This window comes from Anas acuta, chromosome 4 (genome assembly GCF_963932015.1).
Source record: "Anas acuta chromosome 4, bAnaAcu1.1, whole genome shotgun sequence".
Classification (NCBI taxonomy): Eukaryota; Metazoa; Chordata; class Aves; order Anseriformes; family Anatidae; genus Anas; species Anas acuta.
In genome coordinates this window covers 70,694,219-70,714,192 of record NC_088982.1, presented here as the reverse complement: position 1 = coordinate 70,714,192, position 19,974 = coordinate 70,694,219, and the positions used below count along the sequence as shown (strand labels likewise).

Here is a 19,974-nt window from a genome sequence, read left to right as displayed (position 1 = left end):
CAACTGCCCGCCATCTGCGCAGGGATCCCCACAAACCACACAGAGGGCTGAAAGGAGCCTCAGGAGATGATCGTGTGCTTCTCCTTGCACAGATGTGCTGCAGCACTGACACACGCAACATGTGTCACACACCCGGCTCCCGTGCTCAGCCCGGGTTGCCTGTCAGCAGCGGGGTGTGCTGTGTGCCTCCAGCTCATGGGGGAAGCAAGCACAAGTTATTACCATTTGAATCATTTTGCAAAACATTTACCATTTCAGGGCGATCGGAGGCGCCGGACCTGGCGATACACAACAGACTGTTTGCATCACCAACAGAGCTGTTTGTGTTTTCACCGAGAAAGGAGAACTGGAAAGTTTTGTGCCAGCAACAGCCCCTCCCTCACCTTGGAGTAAGCTGCTTCGCGTCCCAGCACTGGTAAGAAAAATGAAGAATATAAAGGAGTACAATCATAGCACATCATCGGTGTTGGTAACTGGTTAGGTCTGGGACCCATGATCCATCAGATCCGGGCACATCTAGATCACCAAAATTCCATCCAGATCAGGTGTTGGTGTGCAGCTGCATCTCTATCCATACTGGAAATGCACTTCATAGTAATTTCCACCCGCTCTCTATTTTTACTCTGAGGACAGGCGCCTTCTACCCAGCACGAAGCCTGCAGGTCCCTCATTAACCCAGCCACATTTTTCTCCAGCGAACACGAGTATCTTACCCAGTACATTGCTGGGTATCGCTGTCACAACCCGACCTGGCCTGGCAGCACGCGTGCACACGTGCCTGGGGCTCGCTGGCCCGGCCGCATCGATCCCTGCTTGTGCCCCGAAACACCCCTGGCGGAGCCGTGCCTGCCTTAACCGAACATTTTTCATCTTCCCATCGATTAGCTATCACTGGGAGGGAAGAGTGTAATCAATGGGCCTCTTTGTTGTTGTCAGCGTATGCAGCCCCCATATAAATCCTATTATTTTCTGGTTTATTATTTTATTTTCTGCTTTTATTGTCTCTCTGAAGGAATACTGCTTCCTAATTAAATGCATCAAAACCATAATACAGTAACCTAAAGTATTTTCCTATTTTATTTCCCCATAAAGGCTTACTGCCACAAGAGTGATTGCCACAGGCAGTTATATCAGTATTAGTAATAAATGTTTATATTGGAATAAGACTCAAACCCCGCATTTGTGATGGGATCCTGTTGTTTGAGACCCTGAAAACCCACAGAAATTCATCCGTTTGTGCTCCCGAGCTCTCCCAGAAATAGCTATGCGCATTTTCCATGCTTTTCCTCCATTTGTGGCGGTGCATTTAATTTTTGATTGACAGGCCCAACACTGACATAATTCGCCAATTTCTGGCCCAGGCACAATTCGGCTCTTTGAAAAGAAACGCTCCTCATAATGGTATAATTTGAATCAGCATACCCATCAAAGCACCTATTTGGAGGTATTTCGGTTCAGGCTCGCGCACTCCAAGCAGCAGACAAGCACATTAGAGACCCTGATAATCCCAACTGGAAGAAACAACTGCCCTTGGTGCTTGGAATTACTTAGTGCATGCCCCGCTTGGTGCAAAAGGAAAAGGCAGAGAGGCATCATCTTTTCACACCACCACCTGCAGACCCGTTCTGCTGGAGAGCAGGAGAAGGATCCCATTATGCAGAGCACGCCCAAACCCCGCTCGTGGCCTCGATCGCGTTTCATCTGCTGTGCCGCACGCACGGTGGGCTTTAAAAAATTTGGGGGGGGAAAGGGGACGAGTGCTGGGTCCTGCTGCAGGCACAGAGGGCTGTGCCCTTGCCCAGGGCCAGGCTGGAGCCAGCCTGGAGCACGGCCAGCAGCACCCAGCTCGGCTCCCCAGGGGTACCTTGCAGTTTCTGGCTGTACTCGCTCCGGTCGGACTGACTCCTTCGCAGGGCGCCGTGCTCCCCGGCCGCGCTGCTCTCCACCACGGGCTCCGTCCTCCTCCTCTCCCCCATGTACAGCTTGTGCCGCAGCAGGGCCAGATTCCTCCTCCGGCCCCCTGCGCCCTCCGTGCTTGCCATGGCTTGGGGCAGGAGGGCGAGGGTGGGATTTGGGGGAGGCGGGCTGCCTGCCCAGGGCAAGGCAGGTGCTGTGGGGTCCTGAGCAGGGCTCCCCAAGCGCTGTGGGACCCGGGCTTGGCCCTGCCACCTGTGCCGGTGCGGCTCCACCTCCGGGAAGCTGACGCCCCGGGCGGTGTTTGCATTCAGCGGGTGTATGTGCGAGCCTTGCGGGGCCGGTTTGAGAGCCAGCCCCATGCCACAGGCACTGCCAGGCCCCTTTCCCCTGCTCCAGGGGACACTCCGCAGGTACCGGCATCCCAAGATCTGTGTCTTTGGCACAGCATGGCCACATCTGGCCACAGAGAGGTCACAACCCCTGAGGCCACCTTTGCCCCAAGCCAAGCTGCGGTGCTCGTGGCTCTCTGTGGTGTGGGCACAGCAGGGATGCTGCTTCGGGCCCAGGGGCAGAGCGGGGACGTTCCTGCACACACCCGGGGGACACCGAAGCACGTGCAAGCCCCGCAGGGGCTGTCGTGGCAAATTGCTGCGCTCTGATGGCAGTGAAACAGCTGCTCGCACTCACTCCCCCTGGCTCAGCCCCCGGGAGAGCCCTTATTATCCTATTTGCTAGCAGTGGCCCCTGGCACTCAGGCGCTGCCTGGGGATGCCGCGTCGTGCCGGTCTAATCAAGCTCGTGTCAAAACAGCAGGAGCTGCTGGCATCTCAGCCCGGGCTGCCTTTATCCTGGCAAGAGCCCCAGCAGCCGTCAGCAGCCATCGCGGTGATGCCAGGCCCCGCAGCCCCCTCTGCTCTCGGCAGCGGGCTCCCCACGGCACAGCTGCCCTGCTGCAGGGCTGCCACGCGCTCACCGCCACGCGATGATGCTCACGGACACCTGGCAGCCCTGGCCGAGCATGTCACTGCCACACGGCATCTCCCCGAGGGCCACGTGGGAGAAAGTGGCGCAAGGATGCAATGCGGTGCTGTGAACTCATCTCCAGGGTGTGTTTTTTGGGGAAGGGGCTCTCTGGGATGCTGCCTCCTGATCAAAGCCCTTCGTTTCTATGAGATGAGGAAACTGTTGTGCAATTCACTGTGTCCAGCTGCAGCGCCGTGCCAGTGCTGCACAAAGTGTCCGCTCCGAACACAACCTGGCAGAGGACTAAAGCAGCGACGGGGATACCGGGAAGAGCTCGTGCAGAAAAGTCACGAGCTGCGTAGGCGGTCCCCACGTTGCGTCCCCTCTCCTCTTTGCTACTCCCCGAGAAACCCTTCGGTTTTGCAAGACACAGCACAAAAGCTCCCCGAGAGGCACGGCAGTGGTGGGGAGAGGAGCGCCCGGGGAGCACCCCGTGACAAGCGTCACGTCTCGGCAGCGAGTAAACAGATGAAGGTGGGAGCTGAGGGGAATCAGCTGCCCCGTTGCCTTACAGGGGGACTTCCTGAGATGGTTTGTTTTTCCTTCCCCAAGCCATGGCTTGGCATTCAGCAGGGGTGGTAAAACTGGTTTAAACAGTCACTGCCCCCCTCCCCGGGGGAATCTTGTTCCCATTATTCATGGCAGGGAGCATCTGAAGCTGGATGGAGGAGCTGGTCGGGCTGAAAGCCCCCTCCCTTCCCCCTGGGCTATTTTCCATCTGGATCCGCTCTCCTGCTTTAGTTCCTCACGCAGCAATGCCAGCAGCTGCGGCAGGGGTACATGTGAGCAGCGTGCCCGAAAAAACCTTTCCCCCTGCTAGGATCTTGTGTCTTTGGCACGGCATGGCCACATCATTTGGAGAAGCCCGAGTTGTGCTTCTCCGCAGACACAGATCCCATCATTTCCATGAGGCTTTATTATGTTTGTTTAAATTAAGACTGCTTTTGGGGAAAAGTGGGGAACATGCTTTGCCTGGGTGAAGGTGGAAGAAGAAATTCTGTTCAATTCTGGGCTTTGCAGGCTCTGTGCCACGTATGCAGAGTTGCAGCCAAGTTAGGATAGAATAGTTTGCTCAGGTGTTTATTACAACAGCAACCTACCCACGTGCAGAAAGCTTTCTTTCTCTAGCTCCACCACACACTACAGGGGCTGACGAGGTTTGTTTTCACTCAGCAGGGATGTGGTTTGCTGTTCTCTTCATGCCTGCAATGGTTTGCCCACCCTCAGACGGCAGCAGCAGTGTTTCTGGGGCAGCCGGGAGCCCAGAGCTAGCGTGCAACGCAGACTGGAAATGTGGAGTCCCTCCTGGAACCTCAAAATATCTCCTCTGTGCCCCTCAGCGTGGAGAAGGCTGAAAACAGCACGCCTGAAGTCATATTCCAGGTGAGTTTTAACACATATCTTGGTTTATCTGTTCTCACATTAAAGCCAGGGAGAGCTTAGACTGTGCCAGTGGAGTCTCGTCTGGGGCTGGCAACCACCTCGCGATCCGCAGGCGGCTCCCGTTCCCTTCCAGCCATGGTAACAGCTTAGGGCCGAGCTCTATCGGCGTCACTAATCCGTAGGACAAGAGGGAATACCTGGCATCTGCGCGGGCCAAATGCTCTTTTACAACTACCGCAAACACCCCTTTGACCCCTGTGCGCTGGGCTGAGTTGGGTCTCCTAAGCAAATCGGAAGGCGGTGGATGTTAGCACTCACGTACAAGGTATTTACATGGAAGACACTCCACTCGAGGGGCAGAACAGGTGCTGGTGTCAACATGGAAAACATCGGCGTTGCGTTCCCAAGCAACTGCGGTAGACACACAGAGGAGGTTATTGTTAAGTGCTCGGTGCTAACCTTTATCTCCATCCTGAGCTATAAACGAACCAGGAACGCCATCGAGACCGATGGCCATTAGGCAGGCAAACAGCTGTTTGTTTTGCTGCAGCTCCTCACAGCTGTTAGAAAACATTTCTTTGTAGCCGGGTATCCCAGAGCCCACGGGCACAGTGGCTGACTGCCATGCTCACCCCTGCTGCTGCAGTGACCCCCGGTGTCCCTTCGGGTTTGCTCCAAGCAAAAGGCTCTGTGTACAGAGCCTCCTTATGGGGCTGCACCAGGATGGCACCAGCCAGCAAGGATTTCCTGAGAACTGCCCGGGTCCAAAGTCTGCATGTGCTGCAGGAGCACCGGTGGCCAAACCGCCCAGCAAAGTGCACGCTTTCCACAGCAGGGGGAAAGTCAGGGAAAAGGGCAGAGGGAAAGTTTCACTGCGCCCCTTTTGGGGCTGGTAAGACAGAACTGCTGCTGAGGGAGAAGCAGAGGATGTGTTATTAGCACACGGCCAACACCAGAAATCTTCCAGAATGGAGCATGGTGTGGCCCCGTTCCCTTCTGGGCCCGTCTGCTGCTGAAGAACCATCGCTGTCATTAACGGTAGATTAATCACTGTGTTTAATGACATGAGTCCACAGGTGCTCCTCATCCCTGATTCCCTGCATCCTTGGAATCCGCTCTTCTCTTCCCAGAAGCAATTACAGCCAGCAGAGGATCAGCAGGGTGCACGGGTACTGCTGCAGAAAGCCGTCACACCCCCTCCACGGGAGGAAGGTGACAGTGACAGGCGCAGATGTCTCCATTAGGCTCTCCCCACGAGCACACCTAGGTGCATACAAAAGCCAGCCCGCGCCTCTTGTCGCTCTGCCTGCACGCGTTGAGCCATAGCAAAGATATCTTTTGAGAGACAAAACGCGGAGGCTTAGATAGTGATAAGAGCAATCACGTGAAAGGCCCACCGAGGACTTTGAGCACTGGGAAGTTGCGAGTACGTTCACCCTATCTGTCTGTGGCTATAATTGTAAGATAAGAGCAGAATGACAGATGAGGATGAAAGCAATAAAAATGGAAGACTTCAGGCTAGGTAAAACTGGAGCCTACACATTGATTTTTCACAATGAATGATTCAAAATTACTTTGAAATATACATAGGGAAAAAAACTTCAAACACCTTTCCACGGTATAGAGCGAGAAGAAAGCCTGTCTTGTAGGTGGAAAGTTATTTTGTGTGGCAGTGTCACCTTCCCTCCGCCTGCTGATCCTGCCAGACTGGTGATTCCAGTAGAGAAACAGGTCTTTGGAAGCAGGTGCGCAGCCACCGTTTCTTTTAGCCCTGCCTCTAGTGTTTTTTGTCTAAATATTTGGAGGAGAAATTAATAAAGCGTACACCTCCACGGGTCAGCAGGGCTTGAATTGCTCTCGGCGTGCCATCGGATCCTTACAGCCACGCGGTGGTTTTCGAAGGGAAATAACCTGACTCCGTTGATCAAGTAGATGGCACTGTGATATCAAAGCTAATGAGGAAAGGCGAGAAAACGAGCGAGGAGGATAAAAGTACAGGAGGAGGAATCTTCATTATTATGTTTTAATGTAAAATAGGGGGTGTAGAAATTACCAAAGATGAAATACTTTCTGAGGAATCCTTTGAGAATCTTACGTCTGACAATTCAAAAATTGAGAGGGGAAAGGAGCCTGAAGAAGACATAATTTTCATTGTACATCCCTATTTTGAACGCTGATAGACTTGCAGCCTTGCACTGGAACTTCACGTTTTCTGGCAATGCTTTTTGAGCTTAATTAGAACCTTTTTTTTTTCTCTGTTTCTCCCTTTCTGTGTACATGTACCTATGTGGAAGAACGAATTAAAAGGAACGAAGACCATTTGGTGATTTCTCTTTTGCAACAGGCAAGTTGCTCTGCAGTAAACAAAGATAATTTTTTAAAATCTTAAATCAAGTTTCAGTCAATACTTGCGAATACGTTTGGGTGGAAGTTACAGTAGCTGAAAATCCCTGCTTCACAGGGCGTAACACGAACACAGTACGGATGTCTAGGAAGGGAGAAACGGGCGCATCCAGCAAAGCTTGACATGGGCACCGTGTCCTCGCCTCTCGAGGACTTGGCTTTCTAGGCACAAGTCCAGGCAGAGCAGTGGCATGCCTGCCCCGCTGGCCTTGGCCATCAGCACCCGCTGCAATTAGACACTGCTGGCCAGGCGAGCGCTGCCTGGCTGGCAACCCTGCCCACTCACAGCGACTGTAATCTGCCACGGGAATCCTATGCTCCGTTATAAGCAGCCTAATGAAAAGCATGGTTAAACAAACAAACAAACAAACAAACAAAAAAGAACTAGCAGCTTGGAGAAACAATTTATTCAGAAAAAAACAGGCTGAAAACTTGTCATCTTCCTATACCTCATAGTGAATATTATGACTAAAAAATAACTTTGCATAAATGTTGATGATCAGCAATAGGGTAGCTGAGGTGAGTTCACAATCTGTCCCAGTTTCTTTGGGTCTTTCCTCACAGCGAGATGGAAAGTGATGTAACCTAATAAGGCTCACTCTATTTACTGAAACACACAATTTCTTCCTCTTATTTAGACAATGTAGTCTTTTGCTGCCATCAGGTATTTGTCAGCACGTAGGAGATACCTGCTGCACCAGGGTGGCTGGAGCACGAGGACAGCGGTCCACGAGCGCAGGCCTTTTGCACGTAGGTAGCAGTAAAGCAGAAGGCTGGCAGGAATTGATTCCTTCAGATTAATGGTTTTATAAGCAATGGAGATAGAAGTTACATTGCAGCAAAGTTAATGAGAGTGATGTAATCTCCAGTCAAGAGCAAACACACTGAAATAGCACATAGTGGTACTAATGACATTCTTCAAAGCCTTATTAGCTGAAAGGATGAAAATGATTTTCATTCAGGAGGAAGGGAAATTGTTCTTTTTATGATTATTTATAACATAATAAACTGTTTTCTGCATTTAATTTGCACGGCATTTTCACTGGCAAAACATACGCACAGTTTCATAATACATACATGAAAGAAAGAAACGTAAATGTACACTGCAGAGTACAAACTTAAAGTAAGGGTGTCCTTCAGGCTTAGGTGATTATACTGCTGCTGAGTCTTTGCTATACTCCACTGGTATTCTGGTGGAATGAGATTCACCCCTGTGCAGAGGGCAAGCATAAAACCTAAGTACCATGTAAGCCCTACTTAAGTCTGATGGACCTGATTCTAATTCCATTGAAATAAATAGCAATATTTTCATCATCTTTCAGTGGAAGCTGTTTCAAGGTCAATAAACGGGATCGGCCCTATATACACCTTTTGCTGGCCCAATTGGAACGATACTTGAAGTATTTGGACATAAAATGTTTGGGAATAAAAAGAAGTGAAAAACAACCTTGGTAGTAAAAACCATAGTAATTTAAGAGAATTTGAGTCATGTAGATACCAGAACCAAAACATGTATTTGCTTAATAGATTTAAGAGTATGAAGTGAATTTATTCTAACAAGGAAGCTGCAATATCACCTAAATCTGACTTCAGGAGTACTGCGTGTACTTCTGCCATGTTCTGTGTACCATCATGCATAATACTGAGAAACACAGTTAAATCTGTTCAGGGCTTTATTGTTATTATTTCTGTAGGGAAATTTAATTAAGAGAATTTTAGAGTACTAAAACATCAAGTTCTCTGCTTTCACAACGTTAACAGGGTTTGTACGTGTTTTTCCACCATATCATCCACCCTTGCTAGGTAACAGGATGGCATCTGTTTATGCACCTAGAAAGCACTTGCACTGGAGCTCATTTATATTTCATAAATTCCAAGAGTTTCACAGATGATTTCCCACTACAGATGAGAAAGCTTTAGATAAGACCACACTAGGCAAAGGAGAACTCTGCACTCAGACTTTGGGCATCTTACAGTGACTCTTGACCACAGCTGCATATTTCACTTCCTAACTTGTACGAGTAAATAAATATATGTTGGGTTTCTCCTAGAATAACACTACAACCAACTGCCAACTTTGCAAGAATAAAAATACTGCGAATACTCCATGTGCACTCAGTAAATGATTTTCAAAAGCTCTGAACTTCCATAAATGAAACCCACATTCCTCAGACCCAAGCAGAGGTGGAAGGCTAGGCCCATTTGTTTTTATCCTTGCATGTTTCAGCAGCAGGCCAACTCAAAGAAAATGCTGAATAGGGTTTTTAAAATAGAGAAAGTTTCTCTCTCTCTCTCTCTACTTTTTTCTTTTTTTTTTTTTTCTTTTTCCCACGTGAAAAACTGATGATTTGCCCTCTTACAAACCCAAAACATTAAGAACTTCAAACGGACACATGAAGAATTTCAACCCCCAAGTGTCCCATTCAGGAAAACCTTGCATTTGGTGAACTCAGGGATGAAAGATGCCAACACCTCTGGCAAAACACCAACTATTTAGCAGCTTCTGTGGAGGTGGATAATTGGCCTGCCATTCTGTTCTCCTGGAGATAAGCCTGTTGTGACAAATTTAGCAAACAATGGCTCAGAAAAAGAGAAGGAAGGAGACCATAACTTTTTATCCAGAGCCCTTACAGTAGGGAAAACCCACCCACTAGCAAACAACTCTGAGGTCTGGAGTAGCTACTAACAGGTTTAAGGAGTACAGGCAGGAGCAGTGATGGAAGCTGTCGGGGAAGTCTCCCGCTCCATTGTAAAATAAAGTCGGATCCTTAGGACGCACACAGAACAATCCTGATGCTTGTAAAACCTTACCTACCCAACAGTAAAGGGGACAAAGAAAGACCAAAAGAAGTTATATACCTTTTAAATTGGATGGAAGAGATTGTCTGAGCCTTAATGCTGCAAACGAAAAATTCCCAATAAAGTTTTACATACCATATAAAATAATCAGGGGAGCATATAGTTATCCTACACAAATCTTCCACAATAATTCAAATTGGAGTTAAAACTCAAAATTAGTATCAATCACCAAAGACGTTGGCTTGGGATGTATGAGCGACAACAGTAACAAAAATTGGCCTGCCTCAGTTTCTCCATCAGTAAAATGAATACAGTGATTTCTGCCCCTTTTTGTTTTTTTTTGAAAAATCCATGAAGAGAAGTAACGCTCCAAGAACCTGTATTGGTAGGCAAAATTCATATGAAACCCTCAAGGATCAACAGAAAGAGACCGGTGTCCAAAGCCACCAGTATTGCAGGAATCGGACTGTGCATAGGGGGGCAAGCTTCAGAACCACTACAACCTGAATACAGACGAGAATCTAGTTCGTGTGTTTGTGAGGTTCAATATAAAAATATTATCTACCTGTGGGAGCTCATCTGTGGACGGCCCAGTGAGAGTTGTGTGTGCTGAGAAGAAAGGTTGGATTTTAGGTTGGATGTTAGGAAGAACTTCTTTACAGAGAGGGTTGTGAGGCATTGGAACAGGCTGCCCAGGGAAGTGGTGGAGTCACCATCCCTGGAGGTCTTTAAAAGACGTTTAGATGTTGAACTTAGCGATATGGTTTAGTGGAGGACTTGTTAGTGTTAGGTCAGAGGTTGGACTCGATGATCTTGAGGTCTCTTCCACCCTAGATAATTCTGTGATTCTGTGAAATGAACGCTTTTTCCCCAAAGGAGCAGCCCCACAGCGAAACGGGACAAACTCCCAAGGTAAAACCCAAGGTAAACGGGGGGGGGGCAAGCGTTTGGACTCGGCAACCCCCCTTGGGGACAAGCCGCCTCCGCCCGCCTTCACCACAGGGCTGGTGCGGGGCCGCGCCGCCATTTTGGGGCTCGGGGCCATGGCTCCCCTCAGGCGGCGGCGCGGCTGGGGGCGGCTCCCCCCGCTCGCCCGCAGCTCTCCCTGCTCGCCAGCGGGACAGGAGGGCACCGCTCCCGGCCCCGGAGGCTCCCTGCCCCGCCGTGCCAGGGCTTCCAGGCGGGGCAAGGGGGCAGGCGCAGCCCCGGCGGCCGCAGGAAGGGGAGGGAGGCGGCCGCCGCCATCATGCGTGCGCTGCCGGGGCTGGGGCGGCTGCTGCGGGCGGCGCGGGGGTGGGGGCGGCCGCCGCGCCGCTGCCTCAGCGCCATGGCCCGCTACGGCACGGAGCAGCGGGGGCGGCCCAACTCTCCCGATTACCGCCTCTACTTTAGTAAGTAGCAGCGCCCCGGGGCTCCGTAAAACCCCCTCTCCTTCCTTCCTTCCTTCCTAGCCCGCCAAGGGAGGGGGGCGCGGTGGGGGAGAGGCGGCGGCGGTTCCCCGCAGAGACCCCTCAGGCTGGAGGAGGCATCGCCCCTCAGCCGCCCCGTGCGTGAGGGGGGAGATTTTGTGTGGAAAAGAAGGGCTTTTCTCGTCATGGTTTCCTTCTAGAGGGGCTGCTGGGCCTTGAGGGCCGCGCAGAAGGTGGAGAGGTGCTGGGGGTGCCTGTGGCAGCCTGGCTGGCAGGGGCCATGGCAGCCTCAGCTCAGCAAGCAGCGTGGTAGCATTCTCTGCACCCTGTGACGAAGCCAGTCCTCTCTCAGAAATGTCAAAAAACCAACCAACCAACCAAACAAACAAAAAAAAACTCTCAGGGTTTGAGCCCTGAGGGACCTCCTAGGCCAGCAGCACTGAGGGGCTCTGGGAGAGCCCCTCCAGGAGGCTGCTCAAAGCCCAGGGAAATCTGGTGGCGTGCAGCCTCGGCGTTACGCATTTGGGTCATAAAGCTGGCTGTTGGAAGGCCCCTGGTTTCGCAAGCACCCTCTCGGTACATCTTTGGGCCATTAGCTTCTTGGGAGTTACATCTGACGTCCGCTGGCGTCATGCACCCTGCCTGTGCTGCCCCGCTGGCGTGTGAGGCGCGGAGCTTTCGTGTGCTGCAGAAAGTCACGTTCCCCAGTAAAAGCAAGCAGCCCACCACTAAACTTTGTTTTATTTAGGAGGAACATCTGGGAGGCTTCCAAGGGCTGTGAGAAGCACCCTCACGTGTTCCTCCGTGTTGAGGTGGTCCAAGGCTAAAAGAAGTCCTTTGTTTTTCCGTTTACTGTGACAAGGGGTGCTGACAAGGGGGAACTCCTTGAGATTAGTGTTAATACTTTGTATTGCTGCTGCTGTTTCTGTTTATGCATCAATTTGTTGCAGTACTTCGGCTTTTGGTACATTGAAAAGTTTCTGAGTAATTTGAAATGTTCAAGTGTGCGTTTTGTTCCTCCCTACAGTGAAAACAAGGCTAAGGTGCAGACCAGATCCTCGTTAAGCACTAAGTTATTGTCAGCTTTTTCATTTTCTTAAGGTATCGTTTCATTTCTAGGGCCTGTGCAATTATTCTATCCGTCACGTATTCTCTTGGTCAGACTTGGGCCTAATATGTTGGACAATTGTCTCTTTGTGAAATTTAGCTTAATAGAAATGCAGTGAAGTTACAGGGGCTGCACTGCTGGAAAGCCCAGGTAAATTCACTGATTGCTTATGGAACTCCACACCTTTTTTTTTTTTTCTCCACCTGTTAATGGTTCTGTATTGCCAGGGAGGAGGAGAAAAGAGAATGAAAGGATCTTCTCAACTTTTACATAGCTTGTATTGCCAGGTAGGAAGGACAGAAAAGTATGGCATTGTATACCGAAGCAATAATTCTCATTCTAATGAGTCATTGTCAAGCAGTCAAATACGTTGTCCTGCACGGAGCTTATTTTTTGGTCTTTGGAACTACAATTCAGAAAAAAAGAAGTTTAATTGATGTATTGTGTCACTCCTTATCCTTGTATAATGCATAACAGTTCTTAGCAATGCAGGTGTCTTATGGTATGCATTTAGATTTGTAATGCTACTTTTTCGTTGTGTTTTTCAGAGAATGGAGATGGTAAATACATTTCCCCATTTCATGACATTCCACTTTTTGCTGCAGCTAAAGAGGTTTGTATATTTGTATATTTGTCTTGCGACAAAATTCACTTCTGAAATGATAACTGCTTTGTTGGTACTCGCTAGGTAAAAACGCACTTTTAAAAAAGAATTTTTAGAGCATTTGAGACATAAAATCTGTAGCATCAGAAGGGACCATTTTAATCCAGGCTGATTTCCTATGGAACACAAGCAATATAACTCCAGCCAATTTTCTCAGCTGAGTTCAGTAACTTGTAGTAAAATGTAGTGATAATAATAAGGGTGTGAATGACCCTAGGTGTCTTTTTAAGACTCCAGGTTATTGAGGGTGGGGTAAACCCTCATGGTATTTTGTGATAATTCTTCTCTATGGTTAAGGCTTGTGTTTGTGCTCTAGAACACTTTTTATTGTTACTTTTTTAAAATGGCATTTTTCTACAACCACAATTAAATCTATGCGTTTCCCCGCTGTAGGACATCTACAGCACATACTTTTGTGGCTTGTGGTGTATTTTTTTTTTTAATTCCCAAAAGGGGGAGCGTAATTGGAAGCCAACAACAATGCCCAAGAGAGAAGTGGTAATCGCACCTTTGGAGAATTACAAGGCGTGAGGTGCAGCTGAGCACTTTCACGTCTTGTTAGCCACACTCCCTGGAGTTTCATTATAGCAATAATGAAACGCCTGCTTTATATGTCACCAGTGGGAACTGCCAGTCTTTGGGTTAGACTTGGGTTTGCTTATTATGGTTTGCTCGTTACACAAACAGGTTGGGAGGGTTTGGGCCCTTTCCTTCACTTGTTGCTGGGATGCTATGGGTGACATGACTGGTGTGAAAGGTCAGCAGCTGTACTGCGGTTAGGTTTAGAGTTCTGAAGTAATGAACCAATCTCTTGAGTTATTTAAACTGAGAGCTTAAAAGTATGGATGAAACCTTTTTGAGCAGCCGATCTAAGCATGGTAGTCAATGGAAGATGTGAGCCTCGTTCAGAGTCATTACGGAGATGCTCTGATCAGTTGGTGCTGTTGATGGAAGAGCGACGGGCGTTTTCACCCATGTGTTACGTGGTGGCTGACCCCACGCCCAGAGTTTAAGGTTTGGAGGGATGGATTATGGTCTGTGGCTTCTCTGTGGATTAAATTACAGCACAGCGATGTCTGATCAAGCCATAGAGCCTTTGATTTTGGCTGTGTGAGCAAGGAAAGAGCTTTCTGTGGGACATAAGGGGGGAGCATGAATGGGAGTCATCATGAAGGTGTGTATAAATTTTGCTTTCTTTGCAGGAGGAGGAGGTAAGGCCTTGTGTGTTATATTCTTTCCCTCCTCTGATCTAAGCTTTGTGGACTTTAATTTTATGGTGGATAACTCCAAGCCCGTTTTCTATTCTCTGTTCCGTTTTTTATCTTTTTCAAGTGAACAAAAGGGTGACTGATGTGTTTTTAACCAGCTGATGCCTAAACTGCTGCTTGAAATTAAGTAGCTGGGAGAAAGTGGATGTGTCCATGTGTGTTTTTGTCTTCCTCTGCCAACATTGGGAAGGTTATAATTCACAGTCAAACAGAACCAACTACCTGTTTTTAAAAGTTATAGTTCAGGCCTTTATACTTGAAAGAGGATGTTCAATTTGCATTTAAAACTAGTAATGTCTGTATTTACGTGAATACAATATTGTTCTCTAATGCTCCTTATTTGTACTTTCCCTACAGGATAAAGAGATTCCTGCAAAGAGGTCAAAGACTACAGCGAGCGAGGTACAGCTAAGTTCTCCTTTTCTCTCCCTCTTTTTCTCTCCTCCACATCATTTTGCTGTTCTGCAAAGCGATCTTTCACTGAATATAGTTGACATATCTTCAAATGCAAGTCTTTTAGGCTTAAAGGGATTTAATATTCTCCCTTTGAATGGGCCTCAAATGTCAGAATTCTTTTATTCATCAAGATGTTCTCAAAGACAAACACTTTTATACCACTCTCTGAAAGGTTCATTATGACTATTACAGCATAGATACGTAATCTTTTTTTTGCAAAAAAATTTGCAGTGAAAAATGTCCATTAATGAAATATTCATTATGCTCTGGCTGGGGTTTAATTTTGGTATGTATACAAAACTTCAGAGATGGCAAGTATGTTAGAGCAGAAATGAGAATGAGTATCTGCTTTTTATACCTGGGGGTGTGTCGCTTTCTGTGCTCCTTTGGAAAGCCCAAAGAGAGAAAATCACATCTGCTGATGGTTCAGCATTAACCAAGTGCTAAAGCTGAGCCTAGAAGCCCGGAGAACATGGCAGGTCTGTTCAAGCTTCCTCTGTGAAACAAACATTGTTTATGAAAGCGTCCTTTCCAAAATGTAGCAATTTTTTTTTTTTTTGCAGTGTTTTCTTGCCCCCCCCCATCTTCTCAGTATCTGTTTTGCCAGTCATGTTGCAAAACTGTAACTGCCCCTCTAACGTGAAAGAAGTGTCCCAACTGTCTGCATTCCCACAGTTTTGCAACTACTGTGTGGCACACTGCTTCTCGTACTGTATGCCAGTCCCCAACACAATTTTGCTCTGTGCATTTCCTCTGCCTCATGATTCTTTCAATCTACGGTGCTTCCATAACACTTCAGTTTTCCTGCTGTTTGGTGCCCATTTAAGTGCTGCTTGGTAGATGTAGGATCATGCCTGATAGATGAGTTGTTGAGGAGAAAGAGTATGTCCCAAGAGCCTTTCTTAACAGCCTGGCATCATGAATTCCCAACTACTGGCCTTAAATGCTGTGTCAGTATCAGCTGGTTGCAAAGATGCAGAGCCTGTTCTCTGCAGGGTCTCACACTGCTTCTCTCTGTGTGGTGGGAAGTATGATGGCTTGTGTCAAACTGTTTCTAGTTCCATTTTTCAGATCTCTCGTTGAGTCCATAAACAACAACAACAACAAAAGCCTGTGAAGCTGAGCAGCTCTTCTTTCCCGGGCTAGACACACCATAGTTGCTTCACATAACTCCTGATACGAGAGAACTCTGGACTGTGGTTTAACAGAACTGTGGAAAAGGAGCAAAGGCAAATCATAGAATCATAGCATCACTTGGGTTGGAAAAGACCTTTTAAAATCATCAAGTCCAACCCTTAACCGAGCACCAGCAAGTCTACCACTCAGCCATGTCCCTAAGCACCACATCTGCATGTCTTTTGAATTACCTCCAGGGATGGTGACTCAGCTACATCCCTAGGGTAGCCCATTCCAAAGCTTTGCAACCCTTTCAGTGAAGATTTTTTCCTAATATCCAACCTAAACCTCCCCTGGCACAAGTTGAGGCCATTTCTCCAGAAGAATGCTGTAAGGAACAGCATCAGAAGCCTTACTAACATCTAGGTAGACCATATCCACAGCCTTTCCCTCATTAACTAATTGGGTTTACTTCTACTTGAATACATTGGCAAAAAATATAACACACTCAGCATTATTTAGTATGATTTGACTGTGTTCCTACACTTAAGTGGATGAAAGTTACTACTTTATTTTGTTAGAAAGAGTCATGGTATTGTATTAATCAGTTTCGGTCTTCAGGCATCTCGTGAGTATGCAAGTGAATGTGCGGTTTATAGGCTTTCCAAACACGCTTGGTCTTACATGGTAAAATAAAGGAATGCAAAACGTTTAGAAAACCCCATTTCATCATTATCTTCGGGAGGTAGGGAGAAAAGAGAGGGGTCTTTGTGTTCAGGAAGGTGGGGTGTGTCTTACACCGGGTTCTTGAGCAGCTTGGGTCACCTTGGCCTGGTGAGAAATGTATCAATGCGTGCTTGTATTCAGGGAAAACATGGCTTAGTCAGGGCATAAAGGGAAATGAGGAATTTAGTGCCATGTACTGATGCCTAAAGATTTCTGAAGCACTGTAATCAGTACCCTGGTCTAGGGACGCAAAAGCTACCATTGCTCCTGGACATTCAGTTGATCCTTGCTGAGTTTGGCCAGAATTCAAAGGTGATGGTTTCTCTTGCCCTAGAAACCAAGTGGCATCTTTAAGACTTGTGACCTTCCAAACTCAAATAAATTTAGCTTTGCAGCCACTGTTGACAACTGAACTTCTGTGTTTCATGGATTTTTTTGGGTTAAGACTCGAGAGAAGTTACTTTCAGGCAGAAACTGTAGTTGGAAGAAATCATATTCAGCTTCAAAATTGTTCAAGGTCAGTCTCAAACTTGCTGTCAGCTTGCAGTCTGAATCTCTGCTTTGTCTTCAGCACTGCAAGCACTTGGGATCCGTTCTGTCCAAGCAAATCTCTCTGAAAGGCATCAAAAGTTTCCCCTCTGTGTCTGAGGGGCTGGATGTTTCCGCTGTGGTTACACTCAGACCTGTCAGAGGCAGATTGTTGACCGTGGTCTTCCATGTCTGGCAGCAAGAAGGTCTGAAGAGGTCATGGTTTTCTTTTCAAGACAAATGTGAAGTGTTGCTTCCCTGCTGTAATGAAAGAGGTTCTAATCCTCTTGTCATGTATATGTCTTGGGTAAAATATTCACGTTATCTCATTCAGTGGGCTCAGGTGTTCTTAATACAAAGGTTTATTTAAAATATTGGCCTTAGAAAAAGAAATCTGTCCAAGCTTGTAGAGATTATACTCCAAACTTGCAGACACCCACGAGAGCAGTTGATAAAGAATAGGAGGAAGTAAGACAGCTTTGGTTGTTGTGTCCTGTGGATTGCACAGTGCTGGAATGCCCCTGTGGACTTGAACTTTTCCTGTTAGGCAGGAGCTTTTGATAAATTAGGCAGTCAGGTGAGGTACAAGTGGTCATCGCAGTGGTCATGCACACTGAAGAAGTGATCAGGTGAAGGGCCGCATGCTGGGAACGCATTTCAGAGCTGTGGTGGCAGAGTGGTCTTATGATAAAGTCAGCTTGTTCCGTAAGGAGGGAAGAGCTGGCATCGTTTCCACATGGTGCAGGTGCAAACTCTGTATTCTCTCCAAACTACAGCTTCTGTAGCCTTCAGTCATTAGACACTTTTTGGGTACCTGTAACCTGGGCTGTAGCGTGTCTGTTGTGTGTGTTCAGTACTGCAGATCAGAGAAGGTTTCATCCTGATGCATGAAGCCACCTAGCCTTTTTCTGTGGATCTGTCCAGTAGCTGCAAATTTTGCTTTGTGTTCTTGTAGATTCAGGTCTTCTCAGTGTTTGTTAATCTTCACTCAGTTCTCCACTTAAAATCTACCGGAGTAGTGTTGGTTCACTGTGAAGGCTACATCAATGATTTGATCGAGCTGAACATGAAAGAAATGGTTCCGTAAAACTTGAGAAAGCTTGTGTTTAGTTTTCGTCCTTGCCAAGGCTCTCCCCTGAGAAGTTGTGCAGGTGGATGTGTCCACTAATCAGTTTATCAGCGTGTGCCTGACATCAGGCTTTATACCAGGAATGCTTATGAGTTAAGCACTCATAAGCAAGCCCCTCATCTTGAATTTCTCGTATTTCATGTCAGTCCTTCTTTTTCTTCTTTTTTTTTTCCCCCTTTTTTCTCCCTTCTTTTAAACTTCTGTTAATGAAAACATCTCCCTTTGTTCAGACTGCTGCTGGACTGCAGCTTGTCCTTTCAGTTCTCGTTAGTCCTCAGGGGCCCTATGTAGTGAACGGCTGGTGAGACTCCCTCTAACATTGCAAATGAGCAGGCAAAAAATAAAAAATATACATATTTTTGTTTCTTTTCTCTGTCTTGTGAGTTCAGTTTCTCCAAGAGGAGGGTCAACAGCCCCCAAATGCAGCTTTAATACTTCCAGATTTTTTTAAAGCACTCTGCTATAAAAATGGCTGAAGGAAATGTGAGCTTCAGCTTACTGCTTCTCCCTGTCGTGCAAGGCTGATGGTGAATGGCAATCGGGCCTTAAAACGTGACTTTTAACAATGAGATTACGCTGACTTTCTGTTCCTCTCTTGTTTTGTCACTCACTCTCCTCTCTCCATACCTTGCTCCACTTCTGCTTAAAATTAGCTGAAACTTCAGAGTTGAGCTTTACCTATTGCAGTCCTGTTTAAATCCCTCCCCTCAAATATACCACCTGGGGAACTTGGGCAGATTCAGGAAGGAAATAGTTGAATAAGAAAAGCGTAAGTCAGGTAAGAAAGAACTGTTCCTGAGATGGATGCATGGGAATCCAGAAGGGCAAAAATTCAGTGTCAGAAATGTGCTTCATCTCTTTTTTAGTGACACGTGATGTTCAAGTTGGTAATAAGCAGCTGCCATCAAAATGAGCTGTCTTCTATAAGAATCTGTACTGCCAGAGCCAGCAATTATTTTTGGCCACTGGTCACAGCGGAGAGAAGTGTGACTCACAGTTTACCTGGGTACAACAGTCTGTATTTTCCTTGCTTTTCTCAACACTTGCTGCATGAGCATGCTGAAGTGTATTTCTAGATCTTTTTTATCTTCCTGTGGTTTTCTTTTAAAAAAAGAAAAGGCAAAAAAAAGAACAACAAACCTTGTTCCTGTTGTCCGTGTGAAATATCAGCCAAAATAATTATGTTAAAAATTGTTTAATTCAAATGGAATGCAGTAAGTTGCCAAAACTTGTTTAAAAAAAAAAGCTAAAAAATTGCTAAAGCAAACATTTTATTTATGTTCTGCATGATTTGCCATGTGGTGCAGTTAGACTGTCTTTCCTAGGAGATAAAGGATACCATTTGGAGAGAGCTGCTCTTTTCTGATGTTGTTCCCTGTCCATATTCAGTTTTAGGAATTGGGAAGTATACTTTTGACCTCTCTGTGTTGACCAAATGGATTTCCCCCCCCCTACCTCCTCCAGGTATAATAGGGCAAAAGTACAAATGTCTGTCTTCTGCTCGCATTGACCCCAAACCAAACCAGCTATGTAATACCCTGGGTTAGACATCCCTCCGGGCTCTCTCAGGGCACTTTTCCTAGCTCCCGAGTTCTGTCCCTTCTTCTGAATCTAGATGAAGTTTGGACTTTGGCAAGCTGTTAAATGGTAAATTTACTAAAGTAACAGTTTTCTTAATGAAAAATTAACTTTGGGGACTTCTCTTTCTGTAACTGGAAGGTGTGTCAAGTGGCTTGTTGGAACAGTTTCACCATGGCTTGAGGGAGTAGAAGCGCTCACTTGGGTTTTTGGTGAGGTGAAGTTTTTTTTCTTTTGCTGATTGAAGATAAGATCAATTTCCAGGTGCACTGACCAGCCAAAACTCACCGCCGGATCGTGTAAGCAGTTGATGTGTGGAGATGTGATGGGTTACGCCTTTCTGTTTGCAGTGGGGGCGAGGAGTTTTGCAGCAAGGACTTGAGGGAAACTGTGCGAGTGGACAGCAGGAAGAGGTGTCTGGCCTGGGGAAGTCAGCGTGCTGGAAGAAAATGCTGGATGACATTTAG

The 19,974-nt window shown here is 47.1% G+C and overlaps 2 protein-coding genes across 3 annotated transcripts in view; one reads left to right on the top strand and one right to left on the bottom strand.

The window, feature by feature from the left end:
• ARHGEF38 (Rho guanine nucleotide exchange factor 38) overlaps window positions 1–2,212 on the bottom strand; it is a 34,103-nt gene extending 31,891 nt beyond the window's left edge. The window contains exon 1 of the mRNA XM_068681886.1: window positions 1,865–2,212. Within this exon, the coding sequence (XP_068537987.1) occupies window positions 1,865–2,042 (178 nt within the window). The 5' untranslated portion in view covers window positions 2,043–2,212. The remainder of the gene's footprint in view (window positions 1–1,864) is intronic.
• An 8,395-nt stretch (window positions 2,213–10,607) lies between these two features.
• The window catches only part of PPA2 (inorganic pyrophosphatase 2), a 35,800-nt gene continuing 26,433 nt past the window's right edge, over window positions 10,608–19,974 (top strand). The window contains exons 1-3 of one of the 2 annotated variants that reach the window (XM_068681879.1): window positions 10,608–10,916; window positions 12,591–12,655; window positions 14,332–14,376. In XM_068681879.1, the coding sequence (XP_068537980.1) occupies window positions 10,772–10,916; window positions 12,591–12,655; window positions 14,332–14,376 (255 nt within the window). In that variant the 5' untranslated portion in view covers window positions 10,608–10,771. The remainder of the gene's footprint in view (window positions 10,917–12,590; window positions 12,656–14,331; window positions 14,377–19,974) is intronic. The other variant, XM_068681878.1, reaches the window with a different exon arrangement.